At 38.6% G+C, this 27979-nt stretch overlaps 1 protein-coding gene across 4 annotated transcripts in view; it reads left to right on the forward strand.

The window, feature by feature from the left end:
- Positions 1 to 27979, forward strand: part of STXBP4 (syntaxin binding protein 4) — a 118805-nt gene that overhangs the window by 60201 nt on the left and 30625 nt on the right. For all 4 annotated transcript variants that reach the window (XR_002830909.1, XM_006095576.3, XM_023759571.1 and 1 more), the window contains 3 exons: positions 3832 to 3948; positions 4694 to 4743; positions 6880 to 7013. Coding sequence is in view for 3 of the 4 variants with exons in the window: in XM_006095576.3 (XP_006095638.1) it covers positions 3832 to 3948; positions 4694 to 4743; positions 6880 to 7013 (301 nt within the window). In the remaining variant the exon portion in view is untranslated. The remainder of the gene's footprint in view (positions 1 to 3831; positions 3949 to 4693; positions 4744 to 6879; positions 7014 to 27979) is intronic.

A 27979-nucleotide genomic window follows, 5' to 3' on the forward strand; every position in this document is an offset into this window, starting at 1 on the left:
CCCCTTGATGGGCCCTGCTCTGTGCGTGACAGGGGCGAGCTCTCCCAACCCCCCTGATGGGCCCTGCTCTGTGAGTGACAGGGGGTGGCGCTGCAACCTCCCCATCGATCCTGCCTTGAGTGTGACAGGGGGCGGTGCCCCAACCCCCCAATCGGCCCTACCCTGAACGTGACTGAGGGTGGCATCCCAACCTCCCAATCCGCCCTGCTCTGAGCCTGACCAGGGGCTGCACCTAGGGATTGGGCCTGCCCTCTGCCACCCAGGAGCAGGCCTAAGCCAGCAGGTCGTTATCTCCTGAGGGGTCCCAGACTGCGAGAGGGCACAGGCCGGGCTGGGGAAACCCCCCCCCCCAGTGCACAAATTTTTGTGCACTGGGCCTCTAGTATTTTATAAAATCTTCTGGATTTATGGTTGCTTTTATACCCTTTGGTGAATGAACAGGTGTTCTTAATTTTCATGTAATTAAATTTACCAGTCTTCCCCTCATGTGTCTTTTTAGACGTCCTTCCAATCCCAAAGATATAAAAATCTTTCTTTATATTTGCCTCTAAAAGTTTTGAAGTTTGACCCTTCTCTCTTTGGTTTTATGGCATTGTAAGAGGTTGGGATCCATTTTATTCTTTCCTCTAAATGAATAACCAACTATGCCAGCACCATTTACTCAAAAGCCTCTTCTTTCCTAATTGACCTACAACATCAGCTCTGTCATATATAAAGATTTTGCGTGTGTGGATCTTTTGGAGGGTTCTCTATTCTCTTTTATTGGTCTTTTTCTATATTCCTGTGCAAATAATACACTGTGTTTATTACTAGATCTTTTACAGTAAATCTTGATATCTACTCACCCTTCCTAGTTGTTGTTTTTTTAAGTGTGTTGGCTACATGACCCTTTGATCTTTTATGTGTAGGCCCAATTTATAAATGCTACCCAAAAAAATTAGCCTTTTTACTGAAAATGCATTAAGTATGTAGAGTAATTTGGGAATAATGTACATAGTTATGACTGAGTCACAGAAAGGTTAATTGCATTGTGGCCAGAGAATCTAGCCTGAAGAATAACAACACAAAGTGTTGATGGTTGTCTTAGGACTTACTATATGGGCAGTGTTTACAAATGTTCAAAGAAAGCTTGAAAAACATTCTGCAGTTGTTTGATGTAGTTGTTTTATTTTAGACCAGTAGATCAGAGTCATTAATTGTGGAGTTCAATTGTCCTCTAGTCATATTCATTTTTCAGGGAAGTGTGTGAAAATCACACACACAGGAGCTTGTGATTAATGTTCTCTGTATATTTTGATGTAATGCTTTTAGTTACATACAAGGTTGAAATTATGTTATCATCTTTTAATGAAAATGTTGTGATTCTTTAATCTAGTAATCTTCTCTTCCCCTTAGTGCTTGTTTTTGATTGATGTTAAAATAGTTACATCGACTTTCTTTTGATTAGTGTTTACCTATGTATTTTTTCCATCCTTTTACTTTCAACTTATCAATGTCCCTGTATTTTAATTGTGTCTGTGGTAAATAACATGTAGCTGAATCCCTCCCCCACGTTTTAATAATTTTTTACCTTTAATTGGAAATATTGTTTCAATTACACTCTTTTATTTGGTAATGCACTTGGCTTCATTTCCACTCTCTTAATTTGTGCATTTTAATTGTCTCGTGTTCTCTTCTTGTTTTTCATTTGTAGTCTTCTTATCCCCCTCCCCTTTCCCTCTCTCTTTCCTTCTTCCTCCTCCCTTTTTTTTTTTTTTTTTTTTGAATTGGTTCAGATTTCTCCTGTGTTCTCCAACTCCTATTCCATGTTTCCATCTGCTGGTTCACAAGATATATACTCTTTTTCTAATTTTTAATGATTAGTTAAGAAATTTTAACATTCTATTTTAACTTAAATTATATACAACTAATCACTAGCTTTCCCCTTCTTCTAAAAGTACTTTAGAACAAATTCAATCACCTCTTCCTACTTCATTTCTATTTTTGTCACTATTTTAGTTCTTTTTTGACTTTTAACACCATAACTTAAACATGACTGCAATGTATTTTGTGCAGTCAACCTTTGTTTAGGTAGACCGCCATGCTTACCATTTTCTATGTGCAACAGTCTTTCTTTCTTCTCAGACCTTCTTGCTAGAATTATTTTCTTTCTTTCTGAAGTGCAGCTTTTAGAAATTTGTCCAGTGAGGATTTATTGGTAATAAACTCTCTCCATTTTTGTTTGCCTGGAAACAGCTTTATTGAACTCTTGTTCTTGAAATACATTTTTGTTACATTTAGAATTGTGTTGCATTTAGCACTTACTTTTTTCAGTGTTTTTACTCCATGGTTACAGTAATCATTAACCAGTCATCTGTTTGAAATCTATTGTTTCTTTGTAGATGATTTTAAGATCTCTTTATCGTCAGTGTTCAGCAGTTTGACTTTGAAGAGTCATGTGTTGACTTAATTATTTAGATTCATTGAGCTTCCTGAAGAAAAATGCCCTTTGCCATTTTTTTTAAACCATAAAGTGTTATCCTCAGCTATTTTTCTTTCATTCTTTTTGGTCTTCCTTATGTAATTCAGATTGGATGTATGCAAGATCTTTTCTCCTTACCTTTTTCTTTTATGTTTTTTATTTTTATCTTTCTGCTTCATTATAAGGACCTTCTTTACCTCTGTCTTCCAGCTTACCCATTCTCTTCTCAACTGTGTCTAATTGGATAGTAAACCCATAAATTGAGATTCTAATTTAATTATGATTACATTTTTATTTTTTAAGATTGATTTTTTATATCATTGAATCTATTTTGATAGTTTCTTAATCCTTTATTTTGCTTTCAATTCTTTCTTAAGTTTTAAAACATAATAAGTATTACTTTACATTCTATATCTATCTGATCACTCCAGTGTCTGTGGTCTTTATAGGACTTACCTTGTAATTTGTTTTCTTCAATGAACTTTTCATTTATGGTAGCTTATTTCTGAGATCAGGTTCTTTTGGATACAATGTATGTGAGAATTACTTAAGATTTCAGTGTAGAAAATACCCCTGCAGAGAAGTTTTGTGTTTTCTTCTACCGGCTTGGGACCAATTTAAACTAAATTTTCAGCTTATGAATTTACAGATTACACACGCAGTATAAATTCTGACCTTAAGCCTGCTTGTGGTTAGCACTTATTCAGGGGATACTTTTTAAAATCTGCTCCCCAGAGCCAAAGTCAAAACTCTCTTCACCTTGAGTTTGTTTCTTCCTAGTTCACCCATTAGAGTTCTCCCAGCTGCCATATGTGCCTGATGAAACCCCAAGCTGTAGGCTACCAGAGCTCAGCATGTGCCCTCCGAGCACATGACGCTGCAGTCACTCTTACTCCAGCGTTCACTCAGCACTGCTGCTGCTTGTCCGCATGGAACGCCTGCCCTGCCCACGGAATCCCTGACCTCCCTGCCAGCTCAGCTTCATATTGGATTGTGTAATATTAAACATAGGCGTATATCTTCAGGATTTTTAGTTTTGCCACACTGGTAGGGTTTTCTGTCAGCATCTGGTAAGCCATGTTGCAAAACAAAACAAAACAACACTGTAAACTAATTTAAATGTAATTCATTATAGGAAGTAATAAAGTTATATGAAGCTTATCTCATCAAATTTGCAGCACCCGTGTGCAGTTTAACTGTTAAATGGGCCATTGTTTTTAAGTGCTGCCCCAAATCGGCAGGCCTACATAATAAAGAGAAAATAAATGATACGGCAGTGTCGGGTGCTCGTCCACACAAGCTAAGGCAGGCGCCTCTCCTGTGGAATGGAAGAAGGGCGTAAGACGGCCTTTTCTGCTCTCTCCACCCAGGGAAGTGTTCAGGAGTTAAGAAAGAGAATCACGGTGCTTGACTGCCAATTGCGAAAATCGGAAGTGGCTCGAAAAACTTTCGAGGCATCCACTGAAAAGCTGCTTCATTTTGTAGAGGTAAATTTTCCTACTACGTTACTTTATGTCCATTTTTAAGAAATGGAGAGGCAGCTAAGCTCTATAGATAAATATCAGTGTTCTGTGGCTGGTGAAACAGTGTCTGTGGTCAAAACAGCAATACTAACTTAGAGTCAGATTTAAATTGCCTAGATAATGAAAAGACCAGCTAACATACAGGTTGTTAAGAGACATTATTAAGACAGGGTACCATGATCCCAAATGCATTCTGTGTGTTAATGAATACTTTCCTAAGAAAACTCTTGATATTCTATAAACATTATTTGATAAATATTTACTAGTTATAAAGAAATGTTTGATGGTTGTATTTCTGAGTAGAATTACATGTTATTGTAATTGATCCCCTCCACCACCACCACAAAACAGAAATACCTTTTAAAAAAATATATTTTTTTTATTGATTTCAGAGAGGAAGGGAGAGGAAGAGAGAGATAGAAACATCAAGTGATGACAGAGAACCGTTGATCAGCTGCCTTCTGCTCACCCCCTATTGGGGATCGAGCCCGAAACCCGGACATGTGCCCTTGTTCAGAATCAAACCCGGGACCCTTCAGTCCACAGGCCGGTGTTCTATCCACTGAGCCATACCAGCTAGGGCAGAAGTACCCTTTTAATCGACTGAGGCGGGGGGAGCATGAAGGAAGAGGTGATAAATATTAATTAAGCAAGAAAAGACATTTTTTAAAACGATCAAACAGATCTTCACTATTTTGTTTGTTGACAGGCTATTCAAGAAGTATTTTCTGATAATTGTGCTCCTTTATCAACTTTAAGGTAAGAATAGTTGAGTGCCTCCTACAGGTATGGCCCCTGATTACGTTTTCATCTGGTAATTGGGACTAAAATACAAGTCTCTTAGGTTTAAGATGCTATATAACTCCTATCCGATACTGTTCTTTAATGTCTTGTGGAAATAGACACAAGGATATGTCATTGTTGACCTCATCTCTGTGAAAGAAATTCCTGGAGATATTTAGCAAATCATTGTAACCTCATACTCTAAAATTGAATTCTGTAAAGAAATTAAGCATCCTGTGTATGAATAAAACTCACTACCCTAGTCACTGCTAAAGGTAACTCTCTGTCTAGCATATTAGTTGTTATGACAAACAGAAGTTTATCAGACATGCCCATGCTATCCATTTCTTGCATTTTCAGCATTCAATAGACATAAATTAAAAATACATATTTGGAGAATACACCTTGATTTTGTTATTATTCATAGTTGGTTTCTGATATAAAGTTTCTTACTAGGAGCTACAATCATACTAATAACATTTATTTTTTTCAAACTGCAAGTTTATGGTCATTTAGATACATGATACAAAAGAAAGATTTCTGTGCATTTTCTAAGCAATTTTTTTCTCTCATCTTTTAGTAGCTGACACTAACATTCAACTTCTAGCAATGTATGCTTACAGAAACTTAGGCAAATTCTACCTTATGCTATGAAAAAAGCAGTTTATTAAGTGAAGATAATTCACTGTATTCTTATTATATTTTAGGTTTCCACAGCATTTTTTTGAATTTAGAAGAAATCCAATAGTAGTACACTTTTAAACTCATTTTATTGTAATGTTTTATTTCTTCTAATGAAGGAATTTGACATTTTTCATTGTTATCCTTGCTGCTTATGATGTAAGATAATTATGTGAATTCCATGATAATTATTTTTAGTAAGGATGTTAAAATACTCAGCAATCAGATTCCCCTTGTCGGTGTGCCCCCTACCCGCACCCCCAAGGTCTCATTGTGACCGTGAATAATAATTCAGTTTGCCCTTGCCTTAATCTAGTTCATGAAAAAAAGATAAATTTTAAAAGTGACATTAAACAAAGTTTCACCATGTCTTGGAAAGTTAAACACTAGCAAAATTTGGTTCAGTCTTTTTTTTTTTTTCCTTAGGGGAACTTTAAGGGGAGGATCTCAATAGAATATTCATCAGCTTTTTGTTTTTAAGGAATTTTAAAAATTAATTTTAGAGAAGGATAGAGATAGAGAGAGAGAGAGAGAGAGAGAGATCAGAGAGAGAGAGAGAGAAACATCAATGATGAAAGAGAATCATTGATCAGCTGCCTCCTGCATGCCCCCTACTGGGGATTGAGCCCACAACCCAGGCATGTGCCCTGACTGGGAATTGAACCATTACTTCCTGGTTCATAGGTCATTGCTCAACCACGGAGCCACACCAGCTGGGTCAGTCTTTTTAATATACTGTATCTTCGTAGTGGATATTTGTCTTGGTCATTCAACACAAAATAATGGTTATTTATTTGAATTTAATAATTGATGCTTTAATTTTTCCTTGTTAATTGATCCCATTATGCTTAAGAATTATGTATAGCATAATGACTTTTTGCAGTAAACAAACCCTTGCATTTTTAATTATATCTAAATGCATTTATTTCAGGTGACATTTGCATTTTTTAAAGTAACAGAAGTGCTCTAGGCTGTTAGGTTTAGGAGAAACAAATGGAAGTGCTTAAGAGATAATTTCACTAATAAATATACATATTGAAGTTATAGTTAATATTACAAGAAGTAATAGTAGATGCATGTTTAATAAATTTATGTTTATGAGCTTAACTTGAACTTTTACAAAATGAAATAAAAGGCTACATCATGTTAGCATAAGATATGCACTCACTAAAAAAGCCAAACAAATGATTTAGGAGGTGGGACATCCTTCTATTCCTTTTTATAAAATATGCCTATTTATTACACAGTCAAGAACTGAAAACAGAAGTAATGTTTCCTGTGAATTACTTCATTTATGGCTATAAGAAGACAGTGTTCCCAGATGTAGAAATATTTCTGTACAAATTTATAACTAATACGAATTCAGATTTAGCAAAGATAGATGTTATTTATTGTGTGATGACTTCAACTTCTGTTTTATTGCCCTCACAGTGAAAGAAGAGCCCTGTTAGCCTCTCAGACTTCCCTGACATCGCTGGGAAGGAATGGCCGGAGCATCCCAGCATTGCTGGCCCTGGAGTCTAAGGAACTCGTTAAATCCGTTCGTGCCATACTTGATATGGACTGTAAGTTTTCAGAGTTTTTACACTTTTTAAAAATAATTGATTTAACAAAACAAAAGAAAATTTCAAATTTGACAGTTTGACTCTGTTAGTTTGGCTACAGTAAAATTGATAGCTAAGTGATAAAAATCTTAATGCACTGATTGTAGGGGGAGAATATTTGTTTTATTTAAACTGCCCAGAATGGCTTGCAAAAGAAGGTAGCTGATTAAGATGTATCTTTACTTCCATCCAAAGTCTCTTTGATATGGAAGAATAAGCATAAAAATAAGTCCTCAACAACACTGGAAGCCTGGAAGGGTGGAGTCAACATGGAGGAATTTTTTAACAATATCAATAGATGGACCCCTGGCTGGTGTTGCTCAGTTGGTTGGAGTACCATTTTGTACACCAAAAGGTCGTGGGTTCTTTTTCCAGTCAGGGCATGTGCCTCTCCCTTTATCCTGGGCCAAAAATAAATAAATAAAAATTAATTAATTAATTAATTTAAAAATATATGTAGACATCAGATGGAGTAAGATGGAAGGTACAGCCCAGCTGAGTCTAAGACCCCAAAACACAATCAATGTCGCCTTGACTGGTTTGGCTCAGTGGATAGAGCGTCGGCCTGCGGACTGAAGGGTCCCAGGTTCGATTCCGGTCAGGGGCATGTGCCTTGGTTGTGGGCACATTCCCAGGAGGGGGTTGTGCAGGAGGCAGCTGATCAATGTTTCTCTCTCATCGATGTTTCTGACTCTCTATCCCTCTCCCTTCCTCTCTGTAAAAAATCAATGAAATATATTTAAAAAAACAAACAAACCCCACAATCAATGTGAAAGACAAGATGCTGTAACAGTGAGTTCAGCAGAACCGCGGGGAAATCCCCAGGATCACAGGCAGGGAAAACTAGGCCGTGGGGCAGCCAGCAAGGTAATTAATTAAAGGGCTGAGGAAGAGCTGAACCAGTTCCCTGCTCTTCAGGGCTGCTTGCTCAGGCATTTACTCCTCAGCGAGGCCAGAACACCTCTCTAGGAAATGCATGATCTGCCAGGGCCTGAGGCACCTCTGAGCTGGAAAGAGAAGCGGGCAAGGCTCAAAGTAACTTCCAGCATCTCACAGGACAGGCGGTCCTGGGGGGAAAGCTGGAATGACTGGACCGTTCCATCCTTTCCTCCTGCCATCTCCAGGCACTTCTGCCTCTTCATGCATGCGGACTCCCTTCTTAGGTTTGTTTTCCTGTCTCTTCCCTTGAAGTCAATCAGCCTGCTGATTGCTTTAGTGCTGGCCACTAACATTTCACTATTTCTCTAGTTTGCCACTCTTCATTTTTCTGTGCTGTGGACCAGATATAATATATATATAGATAAAAGTATATGGAGATATAGATAAAATTCTATGTTGAATAAGTATTAAAATAATAAGTTTTGAGTTATGTCCTAGGTAATAGATGGCTTGACTTGGTGGAGAGCAATGTTCAAAGTTCTTTGAGGTAACTTTTTCCTTCAATACTTTGTTATAGAGGTCTGGAAATGGTGGCTCTAATAGTAGCTGCTTAGTTTATGCAGTAGGCCTTTTTAAAATTTTGTATAACCTTTCAAAAAAAAGAAAATTACATCTCAAAAAACCTGTAAGAACTCTTTATGAAAAGAAATCCTGTAGGTTTTTAAAGGGGGCATAAAAAATAACCACTCCTAATATATATGCGTAAGCTCACAATTTTATATATCAGACATTTTTAAGTTAGAGTGGGAACAGGGTGGGGAAGCACCTTCACAGACATAGCCCGGTGGACACTGCCATCATTCATTTTAATTACCTTCCTAACATTAACCTTTATATTCATCAAACATAATTATTCAAAGAAAATGTCTGAAATCCAGCAGAACTTCTTTGAAGAAAAGTGAGAAATTCCCTCTGCACCTTTCATCCATTGCAAGGTTATACATACTTTGTTGTTTAAGACTAGCAAATAGTTTCTATGTTTTCTTTTTATTTAGAAATGTAGTTGCCAATGCTGGCATATTTTCCCAATACTTTTATATGATATATCTTTTTAAGTTTAGTAATTTAGATCAGCCCATTTTTCTTTCTCTTTACACAGTAGCATTTTTTACATGTGCAATGAAAAACAGAAACTTACTACCATGAAGTAAATAATTCAGCTTCAGCCTTCACCTCATTTTTGTGGCCATGGCTGTCTGGTTATTTCAAGTTATAATCTGAAATTTGCTCTTGGGTAATTGCCTCCACTTTCTTCTTAATAGAAGGTCACTCTAAGATGTAATACTGTGGGATTTCCTCGGAAATGAGAATAAGATTTCTTGGGTCCAAGAGCTTAAGAACAATCTTCCAAAGAATGTGTATAAGACAATTGTGAACCTTTTTTGGATCATGGGATACACTAAAATCTGGAGAAAGTCCTCCTCCCAGAATTGCGCAATTATATCGTTTCTGCATTCATTTTCAGGTGTTTATGAACCCCACCTTAAGAACCTGGATGTAGACTAACAGAGATGGCCCTCTGCCCTCAGCAGAATACTTTGAGCAGTGGAGAAGTTTGTGAATCACAGAGGCAGCCTGGGGTAGCAGTTCAAATCCATAATGCTCCTCAGAACCTGAGTTGCCCTAGAGATAGATGCTCCAGAGAGCATCCCAATTAGTTCCCCGGCTGTCTTGGGCACATTATTTAACCTCTGGGCCTGTTTCCTCACATAAAAAGTGGAGATCATGTCGGAAGTGGCAGGATTGGAGGATTCAATGAGATACATGTAAAATAGCTAACAGAGCACCTGGTAATATAAGAGGCTTCATAAATAGACATTACCATAGCTGCTAAGCTGTACCACATTATCATTATTATTTAAAGTAATTAACTTACTGCAACTTTTCTCTGTGCAGAATACTAAATAATTATTGCCTAAAGCTTCTTTCAATTTGGATACTTTTAAAAATATGGAAGATGAGCGGTTTTCTTAATATAGAACATTTAATGTTATTATGGATTTTGAGTTAGAATATTGTCATCGCAGGAAACTGTGGCTAAATGTCTGAGTCAGCATCTTTCAGTTGCTTATTGCTAACTGTAAGAAAACGTTGGCCTCTTCTGTTACATTACTTAAATTGAAACAGTATTAGACAGCATAGGCATTTTTAATCACTTTTTGAATCCTTGGAGGTGCTTATATTGTTCTCCATCAATATTTACATGGTCAATATTGGAATGCTTTCCTGTAACCTTTATTTCAAATAACTACTTGCTTTGAACTATAATCTTTTTTGATTGACATCTAGATGGACAACCTAACTCTGTAACAAAAGCAGGAAGAGGCAGTTCTAGTTTAAAAATGCATAATAAAAGAATCTAGCTAGATAATCCCTGAGGTGGTTTTTAATAAAGAGGACTTACTGACTTCCTGAGTAATTGGTAGCATAAACACAGGCATTACCTTCCTTCAAGATTCCCATGGAAATGATTAATGCAATATCCAAATAGGGTAAAATCTTCAAAAGCAACAGCAGTTACAGGCAGAGCCCCCAGGCTTTTCAGTAGAGGGCAGGTAGCACCTCAAAGAAGGAAAACACAAAGGCCACCTTGTTCCTCCTCTTGCTGGAACAACAGTAGCAATGATGAGGAGCCCTGGCAGGAAGGCACTCTATTCTGCATTCGCATTTGCAGGGGCAATAAATAAAGTCAGAGACTGCCTGAGGGGTAGACAGACTCTTTTTTCTCTTTTATCTTTGTGAGTTGATGGCATTTTTAAAAAATATTTTTTTATTGAGGAAAGGAGAGGGAGAGAGAGACAAAAACATCAGTGATGAGAGAGAATCATTGATTGGCTGCTTCCTGCATGCCCCCCACTGGGGATCGAGCCGGCAACCCAGGCACGTGCCCTGACTGGGAATCAAACCGTAACCTCCTGGTTCATAAGTTGACACTCAACCACTGAGCCACACTAGCCGGGCTCAATGGCATTTTTTTAAATTCTCGGGGTTCACACACATTCTGTGTCAAGCAGAAGGCCTACCAGGGCTTGGTCCTTCAGGCAGCCTAGGCACACTTTGGATCTGACATGCCCTGGGCATCCAGAAAGCTTTAAATGCAAAGGGAGTTGACACAGCGGCTTCTGCACCTAGTGCCACAGTGCTCTGCACACCACCTCTGGCCTTGGCTTGCTCCTCACATCCCTCCGACCTCTGCATCATCCTTGTACACACCATGTACTAGTAAATGCATATTGGCCGCCCCTAGTGGTGAATGTCAGGGCAACCAGGGTCCACACATCCTGTCAGAAGTCAAAAACCAATTCTGAGGACAGAGCTCTCTGCATTCAAGCTTTTATAAGGAGAAATGCATCACACGTGTACACACACACACACACACACACACACACACACACACTTCATCCAAGCTCTTCTAAACAAATATATACATAAATATACCAATGTGCGATGGTGGAAAAAGTCCATGGTACTAAAGCTAGAAAATAGAGCTGTTGGGATTCAGAATAGACTCTGGGAACAAGATGGTAGTGATCTCAGGCCAAAACCTCCCCATTCTGCTCTTATACTTAGAAATGACATTTAAAATTGCATTCGTGTGTTTGAAAGATTGAAACCAAGAAAGGAACCTCTCCCTGCACCAAAACGGAGGGTGAAACTCTAATGACAGGTGGGCTCTTAAGCTTCAGAGGCTCACGGAATTTAGATGAGCAGCTGGAGCAAAGGTTTCTACCCCTACGAGGGCCCAGACGACGCCTGAGCAAGGAAGCAAGGAAGCAAGGAGTCCATAGAGCAGCGGTTCTCAACCTGTGGGTCGAGACCCCTTTGGCGGTCGAAGGACCCTTTCACAGGGGTCGCCTAAGACCATCCTGCATATCAGATATTTACATTACGATTCATAACAGTAGCAACATTACAGTTATGAAGTAGCAACGAAAATAATTTTATGGTTGGGTCACAACATAAGGAACTGTATTTAAAGGGCCAGAAGGTTGAGAACCACTGCCATAGAGAATGCACTGTCTTTTCTTAAGTTACTCCTATGTTACATACTAAAGAAACAAAAAATCCCCACAATTTAGAGCCATCCAGTCCTGGCCCCTTATTAAATTTGAAAGTGAATATTCTCATCCACTACAGGTGGGAATATAACTGGGCACAACATTCTTGAGAATCAGTTTTACAGTGCATATCAGGAGCTTGTGAAATGTCTATTTGAAAAGTTTCTGTGAAAGTTAAAGAAAAAGTTTTAATGGTCATATATTTTAACCTAGTAAGTTAAAAAAAATTAATGGTCATATATTTTAACTTAATAATTACACTTACTGGTATTTTTTGCAAAGAAAATAATGAGAGATGTGCATAAAAGCGCATACCTAAGTATTTTTATCACATCATTTCTTAGAATAGAAATATGGATGTTCAACTGTTACAAATTGGTTGCATAATTATGTAATTCTTATTCAGCCATTGAAAATAAGGATGAACTTTTCTCCTACCAAGCAGTGACCATCTGATTACATATGTTTGCCTATGCGAGCCTCTTGCATCAATCAATTCAGGTGTTCCTGGCTGAAATTAGCAATATTTTAACTTTTAAATTTAGAAGGTCTGTAGTAGCTTATTAGAAGTGATTTAGGCAGATGGGGAAAGGTTTTAGGAGAAAATGGGGAAATGCATTTGAAGGCCTTCATAAGTTTTCTTTTAGATCCAAAACTCAGACTAGATATAGCACCTTCTCATTGTACTTATTCCGGGTCTCAAAGTATCATTATTGCTTTTCTTATTTCCCCCACAGCTTATTTTTATTAACATGAATTGATCAAAGGGAGAGTCAGATATCTTTGGTGAAAGTCAGCTGCCCTGTTTAGAATGGGCATTATGGAATTTACTTCTCCGTAAAGTAATCATGAATGCTTATGTATCTTCCTTCTCCTGGAATTGAGGAGAATGTTCCAAGCATCAGGGAATCGCTTATATGATTCTGATGCCATTAGAGAGACAAGTCTACCTGTTTTTATAAGGCAGACCTGTTCCCTGGAGACTTGATTATCCAGACCCAAATAATAGCCACTGTAAATGTTGGTGGAAAATGCTAAGCTCATATATTAATCTGTATTGTTGCAAATTAAAAGTAGGTCACTGCTGTAATGTTCCATTAAGAAAGTATATCAGATTCAATCTTGGGTGATTTCTGGGAAAGAAACTATGCTTAGATTATTTAATTTTGTTTTAAATGGGAAAATTATTATTAGCTTCAAGAAAAATCAGTAATTTCTTTCCTGGTACAACTTTATTTCCAGAAAACTGTATCACTTAAGAAAATGTAATCATTTCGATTCATTTCTTTATTCTTTCATGAACTATTCCTTGAGTATCCACAGTGGGCCAGAGCCTGATCTAGGCACTGGAATAACAGCATGAACAAAGTCCTAGGCACTGGATTGCTTAAGGGCAGAGATGACCAACAAGTTAGCACATAAGTGAATGACAATTCCAGACAGTGATGACTGGTACAAATATAATAAAACCAGCTGATGTGTAAGTGAGGATGTTACTCCTCTTTAAAGGGGTGATATTTGAGCCAAGATCCCGCCTGGAGAAAATCTATGAGAAGAGCTTTTCAGGCCAAGTACAAAAGCCCTGAGGTAGGAGCAACCTTAACATAGTTACAGGACAGACAAAAACCCGGATATCTGATACCTCGGAGCAAGTAGGAGAGTGACAAGAGAGGGTGGAGGTGGAAGAAGGAGCCAGGTCACACAGGGCTCTCGCCACCATCCTCAGGAGTTCGGATTTTCTTTCGTGTCATAGGAGCCATTGATGTTTTTAAGCAGGAGGAGTAATATGACCTGATCTGCATTTTAAAAAATCATTGAGGCATTTCTTTGAAACTGGACTGTAAGAGCCGCAAGAGTAAAGAAAGCAGGAAGGCTACTTGGCTGTTGCAGTGGTCAATAAGGGAGATGGTAGCGTGGGCTCGGTTTGGAGTAGCAAGGAGCAAATGTTCCTTTTTAAAAAAGAGATTAGTATTGCATCTACTAATGTGAGTGGATAACATTTGGAACACCTGAAATTCAATACTGATGGTCAGACTTGATATCCCTGTGCATATAGGGCCCGCGACTCCAGATGCACAAAGCAATGCTGTGTTGTCATCACAGATGTTAGCCAACCTCATGTTTCCCTATTGCTCCTTCGACACAATAATTAACTATTGGGTATGTGCCTTTTTCATGGAACAAACTCCTGAGAACTGAAGTGGTAAAATTGTTTAATAATACCACATCTGTAGTAAACTTAATACAGTTTATTATAAAGCCACCATATTTCCTGTATTTAGTGCACACACACAGATTTCTAGTGAGTAGGGATCCCAGAGCTACTACACGGTATGCATTTTCACGGAAGATCATTACCAGGAAAGTATTTCAGATACAGACTTTAATCACATAGACTGCCAGCAGCCGTAATATAGGGAGGCTTGGCTAGACGAGCAGTACTTAATTCCTCCCACAGGACAGGAGTATGGTTGTCAAGGGGATTGCAGGATGGACAGCGTCTAAGATTTAATCTAGTAAAAGCTTATACACCTTAGGACTAACATGATGAACAGATCGTAACATAAAATGATTTCTAACGCAAAAGCAGAAAAAATAATACAAGGGCTGCTTCAAAAACTACAGAAGGGCATTGATGGTAAAGTCTATTAAATCATCTGCCTTCCAAAAAATGGAACTGCAGTTTCTTTCAGGATTAGAACTGACTATAATAACAGGATGTCTAAAGTGTAGTTCATGCTGCAGTCCTGTAACTACCTGGACAACCAAAATGTAAATGATGCCAGAAAGAAATGTCTTTCCTTCAAGGACTGAGGATGTCCTCATCCAAACAGAGTAAATTTGGGGGGGGGGGGTGAGTGGGATGGGTGTTCTTCAGAGGTCAAATGAGGATGAAGTAGCAACAGCTCATCTCAGAAAAGACAGCAGCGGGAGCCGTTGTGTGCAGTAACAGCTCGAGCAATAACTTAATGTGATAAACGAGTTCAATTTCGATCCAGAACTTTCTGCCTTCAACAACAGAATACGACTATTACTAGGACAGATAATATATTTTGAAATCGTAATATCATAGAGATAAAAGGTGTTTAAATTTTATCAGTTTTACATAAGGTTTAAAAGTACTATTTTACATCAGTATGTCTGCACATCAATAAATCCTGTGAGATAGGCATTATCATTTCTAATTTAAAAGCTAGAAAGAGATCAAGGCTCAGAGAACTTAAGTGATGTACTTAAGTCACAGGCTCAGAGGACAACCCCAGAACCCTAACACAGACCTTCTGATGAGTCCCATGGGTCTCTAGGGAATATAGTTTGTCCTTACATCACAATTGAATTGGGATTTTTTTTTCTCTTTGGAGGATATAACATGGTAGGAAGCGGGGGGGCTTATACTCAACAGTATCTTAGGTTTGAGAAAATACGGTGACTTCTTAGTTACCTAAGTTTCTGGAGTGGGAATACAATCTTCACGACATTGTTTCGAGCACAAAGGGAACTATATTAAAGTGCTTTATAACATGTAAAGCACTATGTAAATAGATTATGTTTAGAGTTCCTTTTTTTTTGTTTAATTAGAATCATTGACCAAAATTTACCTCATCTTAACTAATTTTCCTGACCTACATCTTCAGAATAAAGCACCAGCTTTCATTGGTTCAAAACACTTTCCCAATTTTCCATCAGGTATAGAGGATACCTCATTTTGATGCGTTAGTTTTCCAGGAAGTCAGATTGGCAGAGTATCTGTTTTTTGTGTGTGTTTTTTTTAATAAGAAACTTCTCTTTGAATATTCTTTTTAGCGGGAGCACTTGTTACTTCTGAAATTTAAACCATCTTTTAAAAGTTAAAAAAAAAGTTAAGCATCATGGAAACCTCACAGTAAGAAATAAAAACTCCCTTTGGAATCATTTACAGGACAGTGCATAAAAAGGGAATAATAGATGCGCCTAGGTTAAAGACCTTCAAACCGAAGATACAGAATCAAGAACTGAATCTTTAATAATCTTTTTCAAAAACGTGTGACCTTATGAACTTATCCAACCAACATTTCCAATTAGATTAAGATGATTAGGTCTTGGGACTGCACAATGCTGTTGGTGTTTCTCATTTCTTCTCCCAAATGCTAATGAAAGTTAAAGTCAACGTAAATTCACTCGCAGAGTAAATTGGGAGTGAGAGAACCTGCTTCTTGCACGAGATCTTTTATATCTGGAGGTAATTCCTCAACCTCACTTTTGCTCCATTTATAAAATGGAAAGAATGAGCATCTGGGCTCATTATATTACGGGCTAAAATGGAGTAACATTTGTGAAGTTGTCTGTAGTTTTTACATAAAAATCAGTTCTATGTACCCTATGTATCCAAACAATAGGCTCTGCCGTAGCCGGTTTGGCTCAGTGGATAGAGCGTCGGCCTGCGGACTGAAGGGTCCCAGGTTCGATTCCGGTCAAGGGCATGTACCTTGGTTGCGGGCACATCCCCAGTGGGGGGTGTGCAGGAGGCAGCTGATCGATGTTTCTAACTCTCTATCTCTCTCCCTTCCTCTCTGTAAAAAATCAATAAAATATATTTAAAAAAACACACAAAAAACACACAATAGGCTCATTTTTAAAATTTATCTTATAAATTAAGTATTGTTGAAAGTATTACAGATGTACCCTCTGTCCTCCCTTCATCCCACTCCCACCCACCCACCCACCCCCAGGCCTTCACTACACTATTGTCTGTGTTCATTGGTTATGCATATAAGTTATTTGGTTAAACTCATTTTTTACTTGTAGAGAGGCAGAATAGTATAGGTTCAAATACAGCTCTACTACCCAATAGATTTGTGTTTTAGGGTTTCTCTAAGCTCTCTGAGTCTCTTTCTTCATCTGTGAACATGGAGATATCACCAACTCATAGAGTTATTGCAAGAATTAAATATAATACATCTGAAGTAGCAAGCTTATTTAAGATAATGTTTATAAAGTGATTCACATCTGGTAGGTACTCAGTATATATCATCATTATAATTTCATCATTCATCGTCCTTATGTAAAAGTAGTAGTTTGCCCTTGCAGTCTAGTCCGAGGGTAAACTATTCTCTTCTTCCCTGCTCTTTGTTGGAGGAGTAGGGGGAGAGCTGGAAACCTTGGTAGGTGGTGAAAGGTTTCTACTAATGTAGATTTGCATCATCTATCATTACTAAATCACTCCACTGAAAACACATAGGAAACCATGTGCTGAAACCTTGAAAACAATTGCAAACCAACATTTCACTCTGTAAGTAGCAGTAACATTTGCATAGGAAACCCAGCTTCAACTCCTATTTATTTCGTGATTATGAAGTTTAAAATAATAGAGAAGTTTAAGTCTAACTGGCAGCCTCAAGGGCTCCCATATTGCAGTCTTGTATATGGAGAGGGAGGTCTTGCTGAACTCATATAGAAGGTAGAAATGCCCAGGAATGGGTATGAGTAGCCACCGGTTCGTTGCAAACCTTTAAGCTACCCTTTCACAGGCATTCCTCCCCTAAGAGGAAGGAGTAAGCCATGGAGATACCTCGTAGAAGAATGTCCCAGCAGCAAGTGCAAAGGCCCCGAGCAGAAGAGTGCCGGTTTGTTTATGAGAAACAAACTGACATTTGCCTGTATTTTCCCAGTTGAGAAAATGACCCTGAGTGGCGAGGCTAGAATGTTTCCCCGGGTGAAAAAAGTTCCCTCTGTTAGAGTAAGAGACACAAATCGCCTTCTTAGAGCTTTGATGAGCTTTGTGAAGCAACATCACGCTCTGCTGAGATGACTCCCTTCTGTCTTGTCCATCTCTTTGACTCCTTTCTATCCAATCAGAGGAAGTTTGGGGGAAACGTCTTAGATAAGATTATGTTAGAAATGCTGTGGGTGAATCTTCCTGAGAGAAGCCGCGGTCCCTCCTCACCACGTGACATTGTCTCATTCAGTTTAGCATTCCCAATGCCTATCACAGCGCTGGACACACAGCTGATGTGACTGTTTGATGGGTGAATTTGTCGTTGAGTTACCTCCCCCATAAATTCAGTAAGAAAGAAGGAAAGACACCCTTCCCTACGGTGGTGTTTTCCCTTCTTAGATTTCTGGGAACAAAAAGACAAGCATGACCTTTATTTGTTCATAGGGAAGCACATGAATGAATCCTGAGGACACAGAGATGAGTGTATTATATCTTGTAAATAGAAGGAACCTTACCAACCTAATATGAATGCTGGTTATTTCATAATTCTCTTGTTTTCTTCTTAATCTACAGAGCTCTGTTTAGTTTGATAAGAGACATGCTCAGTGTTGGCAGATGCTAAAAGCTTAATTGTCTGATTCCAAATGATATTGACAGAATGGACTCATTTGTTATGTCTCCATTTTCTACACATCACATAAGAGCGCAAACCTTTTATAACCTGACAATAATTGAAATGCCTTTATCTTTTATTCATTTTATTTTCAACTTCTTTCTCTGTAGACCCCTAGTGGAAACAGTCTTAACATTATTCATTCCTGTTTGGTGCATTGAATGCCTGGTACTTTGTACCTCATTACTAGCAATTTGTGAATCCTTTATAAATGCTTTTGCTAATTAATTCCTAATTGCCTTGTTGGACATACTGATGACAAAATGCCCAAAAGATTTGGTTTCATTTACATAACATATAAGTAGGAAATGGGCAAAAATATATGCTCTGTTGCTTTTACTGTTCATTTCAGAAACATGGTATTATTTTAATCTAAACTAAGCAAATGAAAGCATTTCCGCTCATAATGTCATTATTTGTGAATTAGGAAATTATATACCTGTTGAATTGAAACCTTCATTTCTAAAAAGTGAATTGATAAAAAGTGTAGGGATGCTCAATGGCCATGTGCATTACTTCTCCCCTACGTCTATTCTCTGTGGCCTTTAATACATTAACGAGACCACATCACTCCTCAAGTCCAAACTCTCCATCTGCTTCCCATCACACTGAGAATAAGATTCGAACTCTTGACTGTGGCATAGGAGGTCCTCGTTCCTGGCCCTGACAAGCAGTCTGATCTCACTGTCTGCCACTCTTCCCGCTCACACTCCCCCAGCCACATCGGTCTTTCTGTGGCTGTTGACATGCCAAGCTCATCCCCACCTCCTTGCCTCTGTACTTGCCCTCCACCTCCTGGAATGGCCTTCCTCAGACCTTCGTAAGACTCACTCTTTCACTTATTCATGACCTGTGTTCTCACGTCATCTTCTCAAAGAGGCTTTTCCCAGCCACTCTAAACTACTAGCCCCCCTCATCAGTAAGTATCTCTCATGATTCCTCTACTCTAATTTGTTTTTTCTAATAGCACAGATTGCTACCTGAAACTGTATTTTACATTCTGTCCCACTAGAAAGTAAAATACAGGAAGGCAAGCTTCTCACATGTCTTCTCACCACTATAGCTCCAGAATCCATTACCTCAGTGATTCAACACGTGTTAATTGAGCAACTAAATGAATAAGATTCTGGAGGTAGATTGTATAGGACTGAACAACAGTTGAAGAAAGTAACAAAGAGGAGAGATCAAAACAACACTGAATTTTTGAGCCTGGATAACTGAAGGGTGGTAGAACCATCCAAATTCACAAGTAACCCAGAAAGAAAGACAGATTTGGGAGAAAAGACAAGTTCTGAAGAAATGCTCATAGATATTCAGAGGGAGATTGAGAGCGAGGTCAGGATTGGAGATGGTTAGGGGATGATTCATGTAGTTCTGATAATTGAAGCCCAAATATTGTAGAGAAAGGATGTATCAGGAAGAGAAGGAGAAGTCCTTTGGGGACAGCTCAGAGGATGAGGGCCCAGATGGAGAGCAGTCAGGATGCTAGGAGTAGAAATGAAGGTAGATTATTGGGAGGTTAAAAAATGAAGCCCAAGGAGAAGAGAATTGCACGGAGAGGGTGGTAAGCAGTGCTAAATGCCGGTAACAAGAGGACAACACATGAGACACAAATTGGCTGTGATTGTGAGCTTTTGTGGCCTTTGAGAGATGCTTCCATAGATTGGTGAGAGCAGACATACATTTTACCAGCGCCACCTTGAATGCTAGTTTAATGTTTCTTCCGTGATTCCTAAGGCATTTCAGTATCTCTTAGACCTTCTGGTCATTTTGGAAATGTCAGTTATGTAACTCTAGTTTAAAAGGTGTAGGATTAAGGAAAAAGGTCTAGGAAGCTGAGCTGCATCTACACTGATCCTATAACATATGGTAGAAGTTACTTAACTTGAACAAATTCCCGCCTCTGCCCAGATTTCTGTGACTCTCGTGAGGGATGCAAGGTGCTCTGATAACTCTCAACAACGTGTCATTTAAGTGTGTGCACAGTTTTTTCTAAATTGAGAAGTGCTGAGATGGAAGGGAAAATGTTACTTAGGCCAATATACAGGGTTTCCCCCCCAAAATGTATACACACTGTCACATCTGATAGCTCAATTTTGAAAATGAAGCGTACTTTAATAAACACTGTTTATAATTATTCAAAGTGTGTGTATACATTTGAGTGGACACCTTATATTTATTTTATTGTCTGCTGACATAAAAATGTGTTAAACTTTATTTTTGTTAATTTTGAAAAGATCTGAAAAGTGAATAAGCAGGAAAAATTGCTTGTAATTCACCACTAAGGGACAATCATTGTTTACATTTTGACTTAATTTTTTTCAATACTTTATTTCATTTTTTTTAAACTTTTGTGTTATTTCTATATAACGGGAGGAGTATAGTGGCCCACAGTATAGGCTCAAGACTCAGTTTTCCTGGGTTCAAATCCCACCTCTGCCTCTTGTAAGCAACATGAACTTGAGTTTCATAACCTCTGTGCCTCAGCCTTGTCACCTGTAAAATGTAGGAACAACTAATTCTTGTGTAAGCTTATTTGCCCTAATAGCTGGTCTACAAAGCAGTTCATCCCAGACTCTCCCCACCTTTTCAGTCTTGCCTGTTCTATATTCCCCCTGCGCTGGCACCTACGTGGAAGACTTCGCACTCCTTGCGTTATTTTATCTATCATCCTCCTCATGTTCTGTACCTTTTTCATTCGTCTGGATATGCAAATACTGTTTACAGATGTCATCTAGGTTGGGAGCCACCTCCATTCCTGGAGACTGGGCTAACACGAGCCACTGAGGAGCCCAGTTAAGGATTATACTTGTCCACAATGGCCCTAAAGTTGCATGGCACTGTGCCCCCACATCATAGTCAAATATGACCTGGATCTGTTCTGAGAAAAAAGGATCATAAACTAACTAAAGCACTTGGTTGTCTGTATCAGCGTTATTATCCTAAAAAGCCATTAACCATGCAATGATAATCAAATCACTGGATGGGCTGTTAACAGTAATATGCCCCTTAGGGTAATTGCAACCCTGTGTGCAGTGTGCAGACTGTTGTGACAAAAACGGTGCTGAGATGAGGCTAAATGGGAACTACTTAAGTAATAGAGGACCCAAGGGAAAACAGTCTTCTGTTGTTTCCTTCAGGAAATGGATAGCATTTCTTTTTAGTGTCCTTAACGAAAAGGGAGATTAAGAAAGATAGCCTTGTTGGCCTCTTGGTTAAAATAATTGTTCCAGTAGCATCAAGGCAGAAAGAACCTGGTCATAAAAGATGCAACTCTTCTCCTTGGATCCATTATTGAAAACAAAACTAAGCTCTCAGTTCTCCCCCGTGGACCCAATGAGCCCCTGGAGTGTGACAGTCATAATTCTCCTATTTCCCAGAGCCACCCTTGACTTTGAGTGTTTTGGCACCCTCTTAATTACTCTCCACATTTGGGGCTCAGAAAAAAAAATAGGTGAAGTCTCTATAATATTTGTTCTTTGTAAGCAAGGTTTTTGTCCACCTTAGCCTTTACTGAAAACACCCTTGCTGTGTCCTGGTGCTGCAATATAGGTTGTCATCCAAAGGTGGTACTGACAAGGTTCTGTAAGTACAGCGCTATGCTTTGGGTTGGGGAGTTTTTCTAAACATGAAAATGCTATTGTTTTATGGTTTGAGTAGGCGGTGAGGTGACATTAACTTAAGGAAACAGACTCTGCGAGGTTTTCAGAGTACCTTGCAGTAAATCAGCCTTCAGAGACTTCCTTAGGAAACACATTGGCCCTTTTTAAAAATATAAATGCAATTCACTGGACATAGTTAAATCATCTGGCTCTCTTTTCTAATCCAAGATAAGGGAGACGTGTCAGTATGTAATACGACTTCCTAGAGATTTGAACGAGAGTTGGGATGCTCTTCATCCCGCGGAGCTGCCAGGCTCGGGGTTCTCTGTATGTTCTCACTTCTTAGGAGTAATTTAGGAGGAAGGTCGCATTTGTGTGGCATCTTGACCCAGCTCATCATCCTGAAGTTTTCTTTTAAAGAATGACTGATTATGTACTGCTTCACACGTAGAATTGAACATTTTGTTTGTGTATTTTCTGAAGTTTTGACTACCCCCTCTTTTTCTTTGGAGTAGAAACCACTGTTTGTTTTCTCTTTAGTAAAATGCAATGACACGATTATATTAAAACTAGAGGCCGGTGCATGAAAATTCGTGCACTTGGGGGGTCCCTCAGCCCAGCCTGTGCCCTCTTGCAGTCCGGGACCCTTTGGGGGATGTCCGCCTGCTGGCTTAGGCCCACTTCCCACGGGGAGCGGGCCTAAACCAGCAGTCAGACATCCCTCTTACAGTCCAGGAGCCCTTGCTCCTTACCGCCTGCCTGCTCGCTGCACCTTAGCGCTAGACTTGCTGCTCCTTAGCGCTGCCTCAGAGGCGGGAGAGGCTCCTGCCACCGCTGCTGCACTTGCCTGGCTTCTGACTCAGTGGCGCTCCTGCTGTGGGAGCGTCCTGACCACCAGGGGCAGCTCCTGCATTGAGCATCTGCCTCCTGGTGGTCAGTGCATGTCATAGCGACCAGTGGTTCTGTTGTTCAGTCGATTTGCGTATTACCCTTTTATTATATAGGATAAGCTGTTCAGTAGAATATTTGACTCTCTACTCCAATCACAGTTTTTAAAAAAATATTTATTTGTTGCCCTAGCCCCGTGGGCGGCAAACTGCGGCTCTCGAGCCACATGCGGCTCTTTGGCCCCTTGAGTCTGGCTCTTCCACAAAATACCACGTGCGGGCGCACGTACAGTACAATTGAAACTTCGTGGCCCATGCACAGAAGTTGGTTTTCGGCCTGGGCGCGTCTGTTTTGAAGAAGTACTGTTGATATTTGGTTCTGTTGACTATTGAGTTTGCCGATCACTGCCCTAGCCTGTTTGTCTCAGTAGAGAGAGCCGGCCTGTGGACTGAAGGGTCTTAGGTTAGATTCTGGTCAAACATGCCCGGGTTTCGGGCTCCATCCCCAGTGTTGGGTGGTGGAGGGGTGCAGGAGGCAGCCGATCAAATGATTCTCTCTCATCATTGATGTTTCTATTTCTCTCTCCCTCTCCCTTCCTCTCTGAAATCAATAAAAATATATTTTAAAAAGACAAATTCAGGAAATAATGCCTTGTTTGACTATTTATATTTAAGTTAAAACTTCGGAGCTACTTTCTTACGTCTCAAGGACTAAAAGTTTCATGAAACATACACATTTATGAACATAATTTTTTAAATGCTCAAAGGAAATATTACCATTTTCCAAAGACCTGATAAATGTTCCCAAAACATTGCTGGGGAGTATATTTGTATTTGAGAACATAGCTTAAATATTTTATTGACAAAGTATTTCATTGTGTTTGTGTTATTTCCAAAGACCATCAGTGCCTAGATCAGTGGTCGGCAAACTCATTGGTCAACAGAGCCAAATATCAACAGTACAACGATTGAAATTTCTTTTGAGAGCCAAATTTTTTAAACTTAAACTATATAGGTAGGTACATTGTTATTAACTTAATTAGGGTACTCCTAAGGCTTAGGAAGAGCCACACTCAAGGGGCCAAAGAGCCGCAGTTTGCCAACCACTGGCCTAGATCATAGCATACACATATATGTTTACCATAGACACATTCAAAGGATAAAGGCATAAAAATCTTGTTGACTTGGCATGTGACATGTCAAATTTCCCCATCTCAACTACAATGCCTAAGATGCTTCAGAAACTTAATTGGTGTTTAAAACAGTTTTGAGATTTCCAGATAAAAGGTTTCACACAAGCCCGCATTTTATTATCTGGCTTTCTGTCTAGTGGTTGCTCTTAGCACACACTGCATATAAACTTGCTTGAATATGAAGGTAGCACATTAAGACTGTGAAGAGGTCAAGAAGTATAGAAGTATAATTATGGTTACAACTAATTATAATGTACATTAACCAAGTATAATTACAAAGCAGTTAATTGTTAACTGTTTTTTAAACATTTGAGTAGAAGACAAACAAACATTGGGCTTCTGTGCTCTTCTAACTGTGCTGTATTATGTGACCTAGATTTCAAGACTCTAGTATTTCCTGCACAAAACAAGTGTATTCCTTCTCTGCACCCTTACCACTAATCATAAAATATGAGTCAGCTACATAGAGGCACTAACTGTGTACAGTTTTTAATCAAAACCTTTTATTAATGAAAAACAAGTACATGGTGCTATTATAATGCAGATGAGCTAATAAGCTATCTATAATTAAGAATCTAGAGGGAAATTTCTCAGTAGATAAATATTTAAAGACTCTTAAGTTGTTTTTTAATAATATGCTTTTTTGTATACATACAGAAATTTATTTCTATGTCTGGTATAATCTTAGAATTCTTGGTAGGCAGATACTGTAACTCTCTAATTTGTTATTTTACTAAACAAATATTTTCACTCTATTCTCTTCAAAGAATCTACTATTATAATCTCACTCTTTAAAAAAAAAAATATTTACTCTGGGAAGCAAACAATTATCCAGTTCTGTCACTGATAAATGATATGGCAGATTCAGCCATACTATAGCCTTTTCTCTTGGCTTAACCCTTAGTATAAGAAAAACTAGTTATAAAATTTTCCTGTATAGCCCATCTATAGTTTGATAGTGACCAGAGGTCTTAAGGTGACAATTATGCTATAACATCACCGTCAGGAAACTGGACAGAGTTCAGGTTCTTTACTGAACATACATCACAGGGTCAAGGCTTCCCAGGCAACACTCTGGCCTTGACGAAAAGCACAGCACTCATTTAAGAATAATGTGTTTCTTAAAGAAACAGGTCTATCCAAATTGGCTGTATAATAATCAGAAAATAAAATGATCCTTTCAACTCTATCTAAATGGCATACAACATCTGTCTTACAAGTGAAATACTGACTCATCTACTAAACTTGGTGTTCCCAAAAGTACAGATGTTTGCATTATGTGGCAAAACAGCTGAGTGATTGAATGTATTTGAATTGTTAATCTAATCTCCGAGTACTGTGAATCATTCTTTTTTAGGGTCTGTTTTCTTTCTTAATCATACTGTCACATCTCTCCTGTTGCCTCCCTTCCTTTCTTCAGCAAATACTGATTAGTACCAAGGATGTGTCAGACACTGGGTATTGATTGGGGGAGTAAACAGGCATGGCCTTTCAGAGGGTACACTTGGTGAGGGAGCAATTGGACTTCTTAAAAAGTTTAATCATATACTTATAAATTATGGTGAGTGTCCTAAAGAACAAGAATAAAGTGATATGTATTTATTCAGCAAACAATCTTGAGAGCCTACTGTATGTCAGACATTTTGCTAGGTTCATAGTAGGCAGGGATGAATGAGACATGATTCTGTTCTCAAAGAGCTTACGGTTTAGTTGGAAAAACAATAAACAGGAAAATCAATAGATGAGTGATTTCTAGCTTAGCAAGTGCAGTGGCTGATGGTGATCGTGCACATGCTCTGACAGAAACGGAGGGCGGTCAGGATTGCCTGTCTGCTTGTTAAGCTGCAAGACTTCAGGGGTGACTAGGAGCCAGCCACGTGGCGCAAGAAGATAGCATTCCAGGCAGAGGCCAAAGGCTGCCTGCCCCAAGGCGTTGAAAGGAGCCAGAATAGATGCATTTGGTGAGATGAGGAAGATTTCAGGGAGGATAAGCTTTGGAGAAATAAAACAATTTTGCGGAAAATTAAGTATAATTTGCCTGTGAAACATCTAAGTGGAGATGCTATTGGGAAGTTGCTTATATTAGTCTGGAGTCAGAAAAAAGGACTTGGCTGGCCAAATTTGAGAGTCATAGCATATATAGGGTTTCTTAAGCTCTGAAAGTCATGGCGCTCCCTGGATACAAATATATGTAGGGAAATGAGGGGACCCAAGACTGTACCCTAGGAACATTGAGAGGCCCATAGAGAAAGAAGAAATCAGGCTTAAAGGAACTGGTCAGAAAGATGGATGGAAAGAGAAACTGAATGGTTTTGAAAGCATGCTTCTGAAGATGTAAGTAATTGTCATAGTAGATAGTAAATTTTTAAAAAATGATTCTCAATAATTGCAGAAGACTCCATATCTTTTTTATATTTTAGAACCACTTTCTCCAAAAAGTAGAAACTATCTCAACCAGGTTAACTAACTCATTCCATTCTCCCTGTAAAGCAAACTGCTGTGCATGGGTGATGTCTGCTCCCAGCAGCCTCTCTCTGGTACTGCCATGCACTTAACTGCCACCGGTTAAAGTTTATTATCAGAGTTGGTTGCATTCGTTTGCAAAGTGATTCATGCCAGTTGCACTTGCCAGTATAAAGTAATTGTATAATCTGTAAGTTGATGAAATGTGAGTGCGGAAAGAAAAAGGTGTTTTTACAAAAAATAAGTTGAATACTTTAGAGAGATTTCATAAAGGTGAGCTAATCATGCTACTGATCAGATGTGAGGGAATCATGTGTAAACGATTCTGGGGAAATTATAAAACTCTATAAGAATTCGGCTCTTGGATAACTGTTCTTAATTCTCAGTCCACTTTAAAGAAACCGAAACTGGAAATGGCATCTCATGCATTCTGAGTGTGGTTTCTGCAAAAAAAAGCACACCTATACAGAATCCTAATCAGAGGGCTAATCAACCAAGGAAAGACTTTGACCTAGTAAAGATTGACAACTGAATATATCTTTATGTTTTGGTTTGAAGTAAAGTAGATAAATACAAATATATGAAATAAAAATATATCCACTACCTTATACCCACTATATATATGCTACCTTAACTCATGGTTGATCTTCTGTCACCAAGTATCTTTCTATCCAGTTCTAGCATATATCAATTGATACAAAGATGAACTTTAACTCAGCCTATGTTCATCCCTAAACTATATTAATAAGTTACTGAATAAATGGAATCTTACAAGTATATTCCTCTTCTTTCATGGTTCGGATATCTAAGTACTGCAAACAAGGGAAAGGAGTCTTTCCATGGTTTGAATTTTCTAAGCACATGCACCTAGCCTTTGTATTTTTTGCTTTAATCATACTGATAACTTTTAAGAATGTATTTGAGTACTCATTAAATCAAACCAACCTGATATTTCACTTTTATTCTTAACACATAACCACAGTTAAGGTTACTAAAGCATACCTCTCAAGGAGAAATGACTGCAAATGAAAAGGGTTTCCCTCCTTATTTTGTGAAGTCCTCTTTTCAATTAATTTCAGACCTTTCCCAAGATACCTAGAGGACATGAGAAAGAAAACTTTGTAATACTGTTACATTTTAAATATCAGCCCTTACTGTTCCATACATTTATCTACAAGCATTTAATTTTTAATCAATAATGATATTTTCAAATCTAAATTCCACATGTAATAGAGTCAGTAGTCATTGTGAGATGGCAAGTGATTAAAGTGGGTAGGTCATAAAATAGAGTGTAATAGAAGACTGGGATCCAGTGGGGGGGACAATAGAAATGAAGTTTAAAATTCCCAGGGTTTATAAATTATATTCTTAAAGATAATTTGATTTATTGGATTTTAAATACATATGTAGGATGTCC

This window comes from Myotis lucifugus, unplaced genomic scaffold (assembly GCF_000147115.1).
Source record: "Myotis lucifugus unplaced genomic scaffold, Myoluc2.0 scaffold_158, whole genome shotgun sequence".
NCBI lineage: Eukaryota > Metazoa > Chordata > Mammalia > Chiroptera > Vespertilionidae > Myotis > Myotis lucifugus.